The sequence below is a fragment of the Pan troglodytes genome, chromosome X, assembly GCF_028858775.2.
Source record: "Pan troglodytes isolate AG18354 chromosome X, NHGRI_mPanTro3-v2.0_pri, whole genome shotgun sequence".
Classification (NCBI taxonomy): Eukaryota; Metazoa; Chordata; class Mammalia; order Primates; family Hominidae; genus Pan; species Pan troglodytes.
In genome coordinates this window covers 132,034,284-132,048,355 of record NC_072421.2, presented here as the reverse complement: position 1 = coordinate 132,048,355, position 14,072 = coordinate 132,034,284, and the positions used below count along the sequence as shown (strand labels likewise).

Sequence of the window (14,072 nt, the reverse complement as noted above, 5' to 3'; positions counted from 1 at the left end):
GCCACTGCGCCCAGCTCAACACCCTGTTCTTGCTCTTTTTTTTTTTTTTTTGGAGACAGGGTCTCACTCTGGGCTCAAGCAATCCTCCTGCCAAGTAGCTGGGACAACAGGTGCGCACCACCACATCCAGCTAGTTTTTGAAAAATTGTTATGTTTTTTGATATTGCTAGTATAAGGAGCTATCACACCCAAAGTCAAATCTTTGTTATATAGAAAGTCCAGATCAGAGAAGTGTATAGTGATATTTACCAGTACAATACTCTATCATATGTGGATATGGGGTCAACTGCAAAGCACTTTTGGGAACATTCAGGCTCGGGGACACTCAAACAGACGTGAAGTTAGCCTGGATCTCTCTTTTAGTCCAGAGTTGGCAGAGTGAAAAGCCCAGCCCAGAGGGAGCCAAGGGTCAAGTTGGGGTAGGGGAGAATTCACCCATCTTGCCTTGATTTCCCAGGAACCTTTAGCATTTTCTGATTTCTGTGTCTGTGCTTGGAACTGGGAGTGGATGTGTAGGTCTGCTCTCAGGAGGAACAGATATCCAGCCTGTGGTTTAGCTTCCTTTTTCTAGCTAAGGGAATCCTTGGACAACCTCAGGGCTAAGTCCATTTGCCTGGATAAACTTGGGGACTCTAGCAAGCCCCTTCGAGGCACCCCACCATTCTTCAGTACCTCGTGAACCTGAGGCTTCTGCTTCTGATTATGCTGTCTCTCAATTGCCTGGACTTGGTCTAGATACGGCTTGATAATTTCTTCTTTCCTCCCATGTAAAGGCCAGACTAGGGGAGAGTTCCACTTTGTCTTCTTTCCAGAGGACGACTTATCACAGGGATGGAGGAAAAGGGGTACAAAGAGTGCTGGCTGCACTTGGAGTCACTGACTAAGAGCTAATTGACAGGACATTGGGTACCGTTGGGTGGGACAGACATAGAGCCCTTGGCATCAATGATCCTAGAAGATAAGCAGGTGTGCAAGTGGACAGGCCAGGACGCTTGTTAGGACTCTGTACTCTCTAACTATTATAGAAAGGCTCTACTGCTACCCCAGGCCTTCAACTGGTAGACTGGAGAAGGAGTGGGGGAAGGGGTTAGCCAGTAACCAGATTCAGGCTCTTAGGGGCTGGACAAGGAGGCACAGGGGCAGGTGGTGATTTCTGGTGGTCATTCATTAATTTCTTCCTTCTTTCATTTAAAAAATATTTACTAAGTACTTACTGTGTACCAGATACTATAGTAGATCAAGACCCCATTTTTAAAGGAATTTATGGTACAATAATTAAGGAATGGGGAGAAATAGTAGGGATCAGGGCAATAGTAAGAAACAGATTTGGGGATTTTCTTCTCCTCAGTATGTGTGTGTGTGTCTGTCTCTCCATCACTGTGTGTGTGTGTGTGTGTGAGAGAGAGAGAGAGAGAGAGACAGAGAGAGAGAGAAAATTTATCTTCCTACAATGTCCTCATCACAAAGCAATGCATCTTTACCTACTCCGATATGCACGCATGCCTCCCAAATTGTAGGCTCGCTAATAATGACCAACAGCCTTCCTATCAAAGGAACCTTTTCTAAAACCTTCTCTACGTCTCAGGAGCCAAATGATGGTGAATGGCCTCAGTCAGGGTGTTATACACATGCACCAAGTGACCACAATCTGGGTGGGGCATGCAAAAGGTAGCTTTGGGTTTTGGAGAGATGCATTCTGGTCAAGTCAGTGAAAAATCAGCCAAGTAGCCTATAAAGTCAACTGTGGTTTATTTTGGACTTAGGCCACACCTAAGGGGCCATATGCGTGCACCTCACTTTAAGAAAACCTGTACTCAAAAATCCCAATTTTGAAAGGGAGACGGGAATGTGCCTGACCATTTTTGGAAGCCATCTAGAGCCCTCATTTATTGACACAGGTGTATCAAAGAGGTGGTGAAGCACTTGAAGGAACATCTGATTCAATCCTCTGCCTTCTGATGATTTCAGATCACCTCAGGCAAATGGGCCTTTATCTGGTTTTGGCAGACTCCCAGAGACTACTAATGGGTTAAAAATGTGGCCGTGGCTGCCTTGGAGTTGAGAGGTCTGCACAGACACAAACCTACCTTGTCTTTTAAAATGAGAAGGGACTCTGGGGCTTTGTGGAAAAGGGTGTAGTTTTCTGAAAAAAATCAAACTCAAATAAATTGTTAAGTTAAAACATAAACTGAATTAGGGGCATACATTTGGGATGTCCCTCACACTTCATGGAAATTATGAAATACATCTCTTTGTTCAAGTTTAAAATTCAACCAACTCAGCTTCTCTGCACAAAAGGGGAGGAGTTCCCATGACCTGATCTTTGCAATTTCCTCTAAAGTATGGCTTTCTGTATTTATTTAGGAATATTTATGTTCAGTCAGGGCATGGTTTGCCCTTGTTGTGTAGTCTTATTATGGTTTGATTTCACATTGGACTACTCACCTTTTAGTAACCAAATTTGCGACCCAGCGGAAATTTCTCTCTTACAAGGAGCTTGGATTCTTATTTATTTCGCAACCTTTATTTGTGTATGAGATGAACCATGACATTTAAACTATGCTTGATAGCTTAACAGATTATAAGAACAAAACCAGATGGCCCAAACAAAAATAATGCTTTGATTGCTTTAAAATTCAATGTCAAAAATTAAAAACAGCTTTCAAAAAGCCTTGACTTTTTTTCCCCCGAGATAACTTTGAATCATATATGTGGACATATACTTTCCCCCCAAATTAGAAATATATAAAAAATTTAACAATGGTTATTTGGGGGTTGAGAAGGGTGTTTCCTTCTTTTTTCTTTTCGACAGCACCCAATTTTTCTGCAGTTAGTTTTAGAATCAGAAATAAATTTTTAATGGCTGCTTTTTAGTTTAATTTTAATGAAGCCTTTTTAAGGGTTCGGTCAAGGTGTTTTTCTCTGCTGAGAAAATGGACATTGTTAAGCATTAGCAGTTCATAATTCTTCTTCCACACAAAATGACGAATAATGTGCGGTTACTTTAACACTGTGCTTCATGAGGTTGGAAAACTAAACCGGTCTCAGCGTCTTTAAAATTAATGTAAATTCTACAAAAGCAGTTATTTAATTTTCTAACTCACTTTAATGTACTTTCAACATCATTAGTATTAATCACAATTGTCACTTTCTTTGAGAGCAGTGAACCAACTAATTCCTTAAAACTGGGCTTTAAAAAGAACCTCCATTTTAAAAGGCTCTCAAACCTTGAGATAGTTTGCAGGGCACAGTCAGAATGTGACTGCTTGAATGTTTAAACTAAAGCGCCCACAAAGTGTTAGGATTCCTTTTTTTCCGTTCTTGTCTTGTAAAAGAATCTTTATTCTGACTCAGATTCATTTTTCTTTAAATCAACTGCAAGAGAGTGAACAAACTTTGCTGCAAATCAAAGCCCTGACAGTTACATTTCCCTGAGATAATTGCATGCTGCTTTGGAGTTTCCTTTTCCCTGCTGTTTCCTTTTGTTTTGACAACAAGTTTCTGGGAAAACAATATACAAATGATAACTATGCTGTCACGAGTATACTGAATTTTAAAAATAAATAACTGTCGACCCAAAAAGCTTCCAGGAGCCTATGGAGTGAATTCTTTTTCCAAACCGTTCCAAAACCAGATGTGGAAATGTTTAGCTAATTCCCCTTCCCATTCTTCATGCAAAGAGTTCATACGTGTCTCTAACGACATCAGAGGAGATGGGGAGGCAAAAAATCCTGTCTGCTTTCAAAGCGATTTCTCTTACACTTCTCAATTCACTCTCTAACGTCACAAAACTAATTTGGACTTCAGCTTTTGTCTCTTTTTAAAAGGATTTTTTTGGGGTCCTGAGATTAAAAATGCTCTGTGCTTAGACCAATATTCAATCTCTTCATTATAAAACATTAAGAAATAGAGCTCATGGTAAGAACATTTAAAATCTACCCTCTTAGCCATTTTGAAATATACAATACATTATTATTAGCTGAACTCACCATGCTGTGCAATAGATCACTAGAACTTATTCCTCCTGTCTAACTGCAACTTTTTACTTTTTGACCAGTATCTCCCCTTACCCCTTCCACTCCACCCCAATAACCACCATTCTACTCTCTACTTCTTAAAGTAAGGCAATGGTCATGTTAACCAGCTTGATCTAAAATAATCATTCCACAATGTAAACATAGATCATTGTTACATGTATACATAGAACACTGTATCCCATAAATATATACAATTTTTATTTGTCAATTTAAAAACAAAACAACTGCTGAACTTTATAAGCAGCATTTTCAGCATAAAAAATTTAACGATGGGGGAGTTAAGTGGCAGCTCTTCTTCCTCTTTCCTTTTTTTGTTTTGGCCAATCCATTCTCTTCCTGTCTATAAGAAGGAAAGGGCTGTCTTGGTTTCACAAGTACTATGAGATCTCAGTCTGGCTTTGCTAATCAGATTGTATCACTGTCAGTGACTGATATAGATAGCTCTTAAACATAAACACTGGCATTTTTCTGAACTTAATTAAAAGAGCATATGTGTTTATGAGGGAAGAAAGGAAATACAGTTTATATTCCCAAAATGAAACATTTTATGATTTTTTAATGTAGAAAATTTATTAAGGCTTATTAGGGAGTTCTTGAAAAAAAGGGAAAGAGGAAAACTCTGTTAAAGGAGCCAGTGGGAAATGTATATGCATAAACTCCATTTACAAAAAAACAGAAAGCTACTTGTACTCTGTAGCTTCAAGGAAAGCAAACATTTTGCATCCAGGTGTTATTAGAAGCTCTGGGTTTGCCTGACCTCTCTATAGCTCAGTTCAGGACGCTGTGTACCAACAGCTGAGCCCTACTTGGCTATACAAATGCATCTAGGCTCATTGCTTCGGGCATGTTGCAAGGCTAATTTGCAATCGAGTCAAAATGGGGCTACAGTGATACAGACCCTGAGACTGCTTTTTTTCTCAGCACAGAGGCCTCCCCAAGAAGCTGGACAGTAGTCCCAAAATGAGTGCTCCCTTCTTTGCATTTATTTCTTCCCCAGTCCCCAACTCCACGTCAGCTCTAAAGAGTTCTAAAGACTTTAAATAGAATTCTGCCCACAGCTCCTGGGATACTGTGCATGGCCCGCATGATGGCTAAAAATACCTTCAGCTGGGCACCCCCACACAGCCCTCTCTTCTGGCATCTCCTTCCCATCTCTAACCCCTCAGCCTTCTTTTCCCTCTGCCCCCAATAACTAGAGCCCACTTTCTCCCTCCCTTGTTCGGGATCCCATTCTTCCAGCACATCTCAGCAAGGTGTTAGAAAAGTCAGCTGATGAATTCACACTGTGTTGTGAATGACTTATAACCATCCCCCCTGCCGGATGTGGTGGCTCACGCCTGTAATCCTGTAATCCGAGCACTTTGGGAGGCCAAGGCAGGCGGATCACCTGAGGTCAGGAGTTCGAGAGCAGCCTGGCCAACATGGTGAAACCCTATATCTACTAAAAATACAAAAATTAGCAGGGCATGGTGGTGGGTGCCTGCCTGTAGTCCCAGCTACTCGGGAGGCTGAGGCAGAAGAATCACTTGAACCCAGGAGGCGGAGGTTGCAGTGAGCCGAGGTCGTGCCACTGCACTCCAGCCTGGACAACAGAGCAAGACTCCGTCTCAAATAATAACAATAATAATAATAACCGTCCCCCAACACACACACACACACACACACACACACACACACACACACTACTCTACCCTTCCCTAGGAATTGCAGGTAGCAGGAGAAGGGAGGCTGCCCTGCTTTGAGGATCTGTTCTCAGCAAGAAGGAGTAAGTCTCAAAGTGTGCCAATGAGCTGGGCATTCGCAAGCTCATTAGAAAGTACATTCTGCTTTCCCCCTAATCTCCTTTCTCTCCCCTTAGAGATGAGCAACTTTAAACCTGGGTCTCAGTGACCTCCTCTTTAAGCTTTATCTGAGCTCAAGGGTATGCTGTCACATGCCTAGTCATCTTCGTTTATTTCTCCTATCACATGGTGAGCTGTTCTTGGCTTTATGAAAGTCAGAGGAAAGAGATTCTGCCGTGTTCACATTTGGAGAGTTGTACTAAATGAACCCCTAAACTCAATGACATTATTGAGCCCCTTCCTTTGAGACTGACTCAGTGCAACATAATACAAGAAGTGAACGTGTGGGGGTGGGAAGTGAGGTAGTCTAAAATGATTGCTTGAGGGACAACAGTCTCATTTCTCAGAAATTCTAGACATTTTATAATTATATTTGGATTATCTTTGGGGAAGGAGGAGAAGGAGTACAGGAAAGATGCTTGAGGGAGGGGGAGGAAATGGATGGCTTAGCTCTCTGGAAAAGAGTAGCCTTAAACTTGGGTGTTAATTTTGGGGTTTGAACAAAAACAGTTGTTTCCTTGGCCTAGTCCAGAACTACTTAAGGAGGAGGTTTTCATTCAGGGCAATTAGGCCCAGGTTGTGGGATGATGTTAAAGAAAGAAGGAAAGAAGGAGAGAGAGAAAAAGAGAGAGGCAGGAAGGGAAAGAAAACCCACCTAAAGCACATTTAAGACAAGGTGGTCTTCTATAGATCAAGACAATAGTGCAGTAGTGATGGGGTGATTATCTCAGCTTCCAAAAGGCACCTCAGCAAATGTTATGCAGTATTCCAGAGCAGGTGGTTTCTTTACTTAACTGTTGAGTCATCCAGGACCAGCTCACATCAGAATTTACTTATTTGTGTTGTTATTATTGTTTCCTTTTTGTTTGTTTTGGGGATTTTTGGTGCGGGGGAGAGAAAGGGAGTAGGTTTTTGTTTGTTGCTGCTGCTTCTACTTTTGCTTTGTGAAAAAAACCCAAAAAAGTTGTCCCAGAAGAGACATTTCAGAAGGAACAAAGAGGAAGGAGCCTGGCAGACCTGTGGGGCTTCTCTTTTACACCCACAACACCCCTGAGAGAATGAGGAATCATTAACGGCAGAGTGAAAGACAGTGAGACCAATCTGTACCAATCAGAAACAAAACATTTCATCCAGGCCAGTGCGTTTTTCTAGCGGGCTCCTGTGCCATGGTTTCCATTAAACAATGCAGCAAATTCGTCACTATCAAGGGAAGAGAAAGAGCTGTATTTTTGCAACTGGGGAAAAAGAGAGGAGAGAAATGTCTTGGGACGTTTTTTGGCCCATTGCTATGCACATAGTAGGCATTCAACAAATATTAGTCAAAGAATGAATTTGTGCAGGGGTTACTTATCTCAGCAGGGAACAAAAGTGAATCCCTATATGCATGTACATTTCCTTCCAAACTTTAGGTACTTTACTATGTGATTTATGTCATTTTCACTTGTAAAATGAAAGTTGAGTTGGAAAACATTGGATGATGTTGCTCTTGCTTTCTTCTTTCTTCATCTGTTACCTCCTTCTGATAGCATGTTTTAGATACTTATTTCTAGCACTGCTTTTTCTCCTCACTGGTCTGCCTGTCACTCTTTGAGAGCTAGAAGCAATAGGACTAGGAAGTGGCCACGCAGCTTCCTATGGAAAAAGAAAACAATAAAAAGCTAGAGAAAATAAAAGATGTAATGCAAAGATTTTAGGAGATATCTTGTCAATCAATGTGTAAAGTACAAACTCAATCCTCCCTCTCTCCCTCCCTCCCTCCGTCCCTCTCTCTCTCTTTCTTTCCTTTCTTTTCTTTCTTCCCTCCCCCTTTTTTTTTTTTGAGACAGAGTCTCTCTCTCTGTGTTGCCCAGGCTGGAGTGCAGTGGCACACTCTTGGCTCACTATAGCCTCAACCTCCAAGGCTCAAGCGATCCTCCCACCTCAGCCTCCCGAGTAGCTCATACTACAGGCGTGCACCACCACACTCAGCTAGTTTTTTGTATTGTTTTATAGAGACAGGCTCTCACTATATTGCCCGGGCTGCTCTTGAACTTCTGGGCTCAAGCAGTCCTTCCACCCTGGCTTCCTAGAATGCTGGGATTATGGGCATAAGCCACCCCTTTCTTTAATATAAGACTTTTACGGTAGTTTTCATGTGTAATATGCATTGAAAAATGTAAAATTAAAAACCAGCATGTTTTTATGTTTCCACAATTTTAGTATTTTACAAGGTGTCCCAAAGAATTTATCAGGGACTCTATTGGTCATAATGACTTATGATGCTGCTGCCAGAGTTTATGAAGCATTCGTTTGATCACTTTAAGTAAGCCACTCGGCAAAATTTCAATATCTGGTTGTTAAGAATAAACCACAATTCCTTCATAGGTTTTTATTTGATCAAATCTGTTGTAACAACAACAAAAAAGCAATAGGGAAGGGTTCATTAGTATGGCCTATGAGAGGACATGGAGGCCCCTAAAGAGGCAAGTATTGCCATCTTGAATTAAACTCTATCTCCTATCTCTTTATTCAACGTTTGACACAAAAACTGTTCTGTTTTGGGTTCATCTTGAGGTTAAACACAAAAGGATGCCACTCCTGATCAGTGTAAACTGTTGTTCTACATATTAGGGATATGTGTTTTATGCTAGAACAGCATGGGAAAGTCACTTTAAAAAGCCATTGTAATCGTCCATAAACACGTGAGTTCCAACAATGAAATTAAAGTTCAGTTCTCTCTCAAATGAGTGTTTTCCTCTTCTTAATGCTTTAGGAACAGCCCTTTGCTTAAAAAATATATCATGTTTGAACTTTCAATAGAAAATAAGATGACTTGCCTCTTGTGTTTTTTTGTGCTCTAGAAATCCTCACTGGACGGCTTCCTGTTTCCTGTGGTTCATTATCTGATTGGCTGCAGGGATGAAAGTTTTTAAGTTCATAGGAGTGATGATCCTCCTCACCTCTGCGTTTTCAGCCAGTTCAGGACAAAGTCCAATGACTGTGCTGTGCTCCATAGACTGGTTCATGGTCACAGTGCACCCCTTCATGCTAAACAACGATGTGTGTGTACACTTTCATGAGCTACACTTGGGCCTGGGTTGCCCCCCAAACCATGTTCAGCCACACGCCTACCAGTTCACCTACCGTGTTACTGAATGTGGCATCAGGGCCAAAGCTGTCTCTCAGGACATGGTTATCTACAGCACTGAGATACACTACTCTTCTAAGGGCACGCCATCTAAGTTTGTGATCCCAGTGTCATGTGCTGCCCCCCAAAAGTCCCCATGGCTCACCAAGCCCTGCTCCATGAGAGTAGCCAGCAAGAGCAGGGCCACAGCCCAGAAGGATGAGAAATGCTACGAGGTGTTCAGCTTGTCACAGTCCAGTCAAAGGCCCAACTGCGATTGTCCACCTTGTGTCTTCAGTGAAGAAGAGCATGCCCAGGTCCCTTGTCACCAAGCAGGGGCTCAGGAGGCTCAACCTCTGCAGCCATCTCACTTTCTTGATATTTCTGAGGATTGGTCTCTTCACACAGATGATATGATTGGGTCCATGTGATCCTCAGGTTTGGGGTCTGCTGAAGATGCTATTTCTAGAATTAGTATATAGTGTACAAATGTCTGACAAATAAGTGCTCTTGTGACCCTCATGTGAGCACTTTTGAGAAAGAGCAACCTATAGCAACTTCATGAATTAAGCCTTTTTCTATATTTTTATATTCATGTGTAAACAAAAAATAAAATAAAATTCTGATCGCATAAAAATATGTTGGGCATTTTTATTTAATAGACACATACCTCATTTTTAGTATGGGCCAGGCATTGTTCTAAGTGGTTTGCAAACATTGGTGCCTGGTCCCTTCTCTCTAGGATGACTTCCCTCTCTGTCAAGTTCCTCTAAGAAAGCCTTCTGCAATTGACCCTCTGTCTATATCCCCATTTCCCTTACACTCTGCACCACTAACTTAGTACTCAGCCACATCGTTTCTTAGTTCAATCTACAACTGTGTCACTTTTTATCCACAAAAAGCATAGGTTGCACTGGTGATTTATAAACCATCAATGGTTCTAAGAAGCACTCACGTCACTACCCACCAGCTAGACGGCAAATTCCTGATGCCGAGAGCCAGAGCTTATGCTTTAGCCACAGACTGATAGTGCTTTGAAAGGAGTTTTTCTCCCCCAACATCTATGATCAGAAAATTTTTGCTAAAGTTTGGCTGTCTATTAGCTTTCTCAAAGGGGTAAGAGAGAAAGTGGAGGAGTAAGAGAGAAAGGGAGGAGTAAGAGTAAGTGAATTGTTCAACAGAAATTTATTATTGAGGCCAGGAGTGGTGGCTCATGCCTGTAATCCTAGCACTTTGGGAGGCCGAGGCAGGTGGATCACCTGAGGTCAGGAGTTCGTGACAAGCCTGTCTAACATGGTGAAACCCTGTCTCTACTAAAAATATGAAAATTAGCTGGGTGTGGTGGCGGTCGCCTGTAATCCCAGCTACTTGGGAGGCTGAGGCAGGAGAATTGCTTGAACCCGGGAGACGGAGGCTGCCATGAGACAAGATCATGCCATTGCACTCCAGCCTGGGCGACAGAACAAAACTCCGTCTGAAAAAAAAAGTCCGGGCATGGTGGCTCACGTCTGTAATCCCAGCACTTTGGGAGGCCGAGGTGGACAGATCACCTGAGGTCAGGAGTTCGAGACCAGCCTGGCCAATATGGTAAAACCCCATCTCTACTAAAAATATAAAAATTAGCCGGGCATGGTGGTGGGCACCTATAGCCCCAGCTACTCGGGAGGCTGAGGCAGAAGAATCGCTTGCACCCAGGAGGTGGAGGTTGCAGTGAGCCAAGACCACGCCATTGCACGGCAGCCTGGGTGACAGAGTGAGACTCCATCTCAAGAAAAAAAAAAGGGACTCAGAAAAATTGAGGTCACACAGAAAATAAATAAATATTCAGACTGCAACAAATGCTATGGAGAACTAAAATAAAGTGATATGAGATAAACTGGAGAAGGGACCAGAGTATTTAGGAAAGGCCTCTGAAGACTTGTCATTTCAACTAAGTCTTGAATGTGAAGAAGGAGCCAGTCCTGGGATGATCTGGAGAGAACACATTCCAGATAGTAAAAGCATCTCATTTAATCTTCACTACAACCTGTGAGAGAACTACTCCTCTCATATCTATTTTATAAATAAGGAAACTGAAGCACAGAGTGATTAAGATACTTGCCCAAGGCCACATACCTATTAAGAAGTAGACTATTTCAAAACATCATATTGTACACCATATATACATATATATATAATTTTTATTTGTCATTAAAAATAAATTAATTTGGCCAGGCACAGTGGTTCACAGCTGTAATCTCAACATATTGTGAGACCAAAGCCGGAGGATTGATTGAGCCAAGGAGTTTGAGCCCAGCCTGAGGAACATAGTGAGACCTCATCTCTACAAAAAATTTTTAAAATTAGCCGGGCATGGTGATGTGTGCCTGAAGTCCTAGCTACTCGGGAGGCTGAGGCAGGAGGATCACTTAAGCTTGGGAGGTCAAGGCTGCAGTGAGCCATGATCGTGCCATTGCACTCCAGCCTGGATGACAGAAACCCTGTCTGGAAGATAAATTAATTAAAATTACGCAATGTTGACACAATGTTTGCACATTTAATATAGGCAAAGTGCTTCAGTAGGTGAGTGGATTTAGAAATTCAGTCATGGTAGTTGAAGAAACAGAGCGGTTAGATTTAAAAATCCCTTGCCTCTTCTTGAGGAAAACTAAGTAATAATCCCTGAAAACAGTGTATTCATGCAACAAATGTTTATTGGGCCTGTCTTATGTGCCAAGCACTATGTTAGATGCTGGGGATGCAATGGGGAACAAGACTGACACAGTCTAATTTGGGTGAGGGAGACAAGTAAAGAGGCCTACAGAGATAGAGGCTATAGAGGCTACTCCAGTCCAGAGAATGTGCCTGTGCATAGACGTGAGGACCTGGGCTGAGGTCATCAGAGAAAGTGCAAGTGGTCTGGTCCAATACAATGGAGGCAGTGTAGCGGGGCAGTGATGGTGGTGAGTGATGGGGCTAGAGCATGAGTGGTATATGAGACTGTGTACAAGAAAGCTAGCACATCCCTCCCCCATCCTCTCTTCTGAAGCTAACAAATTGTTTAATACCAAAACACAGGCAAGCAACTTTGCAAACAACCAATACTAGATCTAGATACATTAGACTTGGGCTACGAGGTGCAAGTTGAGCATTTCACAACTGCAAGGGTGATATTCACAGAGCCTTGCCCTGAAGTTGCATAATGTATCAGCCTTAGAAAAGACTCAAGACCTCCATGGTAATAACAGGAGTTACTATGTTTCAGACACATTATATATGATCTCATTTTATCCTCACAACAGCTCTACAAAATGAAAATTATTTTCTCTGTTTTATAGATGAGGAAACTGAGGCTCAGAGAAGTGGAGATTGTACCATTAGGAAATGACATCACTGGAACTCAAACCCAGGTTTGTCTAGCGCCAAAGTCCACTTTCTCCTCTATGCTCAACACTCACTCCCAGAGAAGAGAGACTTCCATGTGGACTAGAAGATCCAGGAAGGTTTCTTGGTAGAGGTAGGCAATGACCCCACTGTTAGAAGATGAGGAGGACCTGGCTAAGCAGAGAAGAGGATGAAGAGTATTCTTTGTGGGCATAACCCCTGGAACAGGGTGGACAAGGGCACTGTGTTGGAGGGAGGCCGCTTAGGGGGCTATTGCTCTAACCTAGGTGAGAGGAGATAAGGACAGCAGATGGGAGGAGTTGAAGGATAGGAAGAGAAGAAAATGAGACCCATTTCAAGTGAAGAACAACAGGACTTCATTCATTCTAGCCTACAGGAAACAGTTAAATGTCTATATAAGCCTCATTCACGATTAAGAGAGAAATTGAATTTGGAGCATAGAAAGCTCCTGGCCTTAGAGCAGAGAGACAGATTTCATGGAGGACAAGACTTAAGCTATGCTCTGATTTGTCTGACTGGATATATGTGAAAAAGAAGATGTTGACTCAAAGAAGATGTCACCATCAAGAGCCCTAGAAGCTCAGAAGACATGGTAAGCCCTGGATTTAAGTAAGGAAATTGGGGTGATGGTAGAGGATGGCGGGAAGATGAATCTAGGTTGGACATGTTGAGTTTGAGATGACAGTGACATCCAAGTAGATATATCCAGGAATCAGCTCGAGAAATGTAATTACTGGGAGATAAAGCCTTGGGGGAAATTACATGAGTGCAGGAAAGAGAATTTTTTCATAGTCAATCCTCATGGCATTGTTAGGAAAAGGACAGGAGAAGAACAGTCATCAAAATAGATAGACGAGAAGTGATCAGAGATACGGAAGAAATATGACTCATGAAATTCTAGGGAGGAGAGTTGGGTAGACTATAGCCTCTAGTACAACAGATAAGCCAAGAGGGAGTAAGCACAGGCTTCACAGAATTGGGAGCCTTTGAATTGGACCTGAAGTGAGAGGTAGAATTGAATCAGGTGAAGATGTAGGGGGAGGGCATCCTAGGCAAAGGAAGCAGTAAGAACAAAGATGCAGGCCAGGCATGGTGGCTCATGCCTGTAATCCCAGCACTTTGGGAGGCCGAGGCGGGAAGATCACTTGAGCTCAGGAGTTCAAGACCAGCCTGTATGTTTACATTTTTGTACCAAAAATACGGAAAAAAAAAAATCAGCCGAGCGTGGTGGTGCATTGCATGCCTGTAGTCCCAGATACTTGGGAGGCTGAGGTGGGAGGATTGCTTGAGCCCAGGAGGTGGAGGTTGCAGTGAGCCAAGATTGTGCCACTGCACTTCAACCTGGGTGACACAGAGAGACCCCGTCTCAAGAAAAAAAAAAAAAAGATGCAAAGAAACATTGTGGTCAAGGATCATATTTTGCATGGGTTAATGTCTCAGGATAATTAGGCATAATTTTTCAAAATTCAATAGTAATCTGCACTTGTTGGCTTGGCATATCATTACTCAGAAAAAAGTGTTCTTCAAACATTTCAGGTGCATGTTTGATCTTCTCAATTCGATTGTGTATGTCTTGAGTGGGGCAGTGTGGGGGCTGTTTCCTGTTTGTTTTGCCTTGCTTTTTTTTTTTTTTTTGTCTGTCACCCAGGCTAGAGTGCAGTGGCACGATCTCGGCTCACTGCAGCCTCCGCCTCGCGGGTTCAA

General features: G+C 42.4%; 1 protein-coding gene across 1 annotated transcript in view; it reads left to right on the top strand.

The window, feature by feature from the left end:
• Nucleotides 1-9,621, top strand: part of PLAC1 (placenta enriched 1) — a 92,565-nt gene extending 82,944 nt beyond the window's left edge. The window contains exon 3 of the mRNA XM_016944144.4: nucleotides 8,719-9,621. Coding sequence (XP_016799633.1) covers nucleotides 8,777-9,415 — 639 coding nt within the window. The 5' untranslated portion in view covers nucleotides 8,719-8,776 and the 3' untranslated portion in view covers nucleotides 9,416-9,621. The remainder of the gene's footprint in view (nucleotides 1-8,718) is intronic.
• The last annotated feature ends 4,451 nt before the right edge of the window (nucleotides 9,622-14,072 follow it).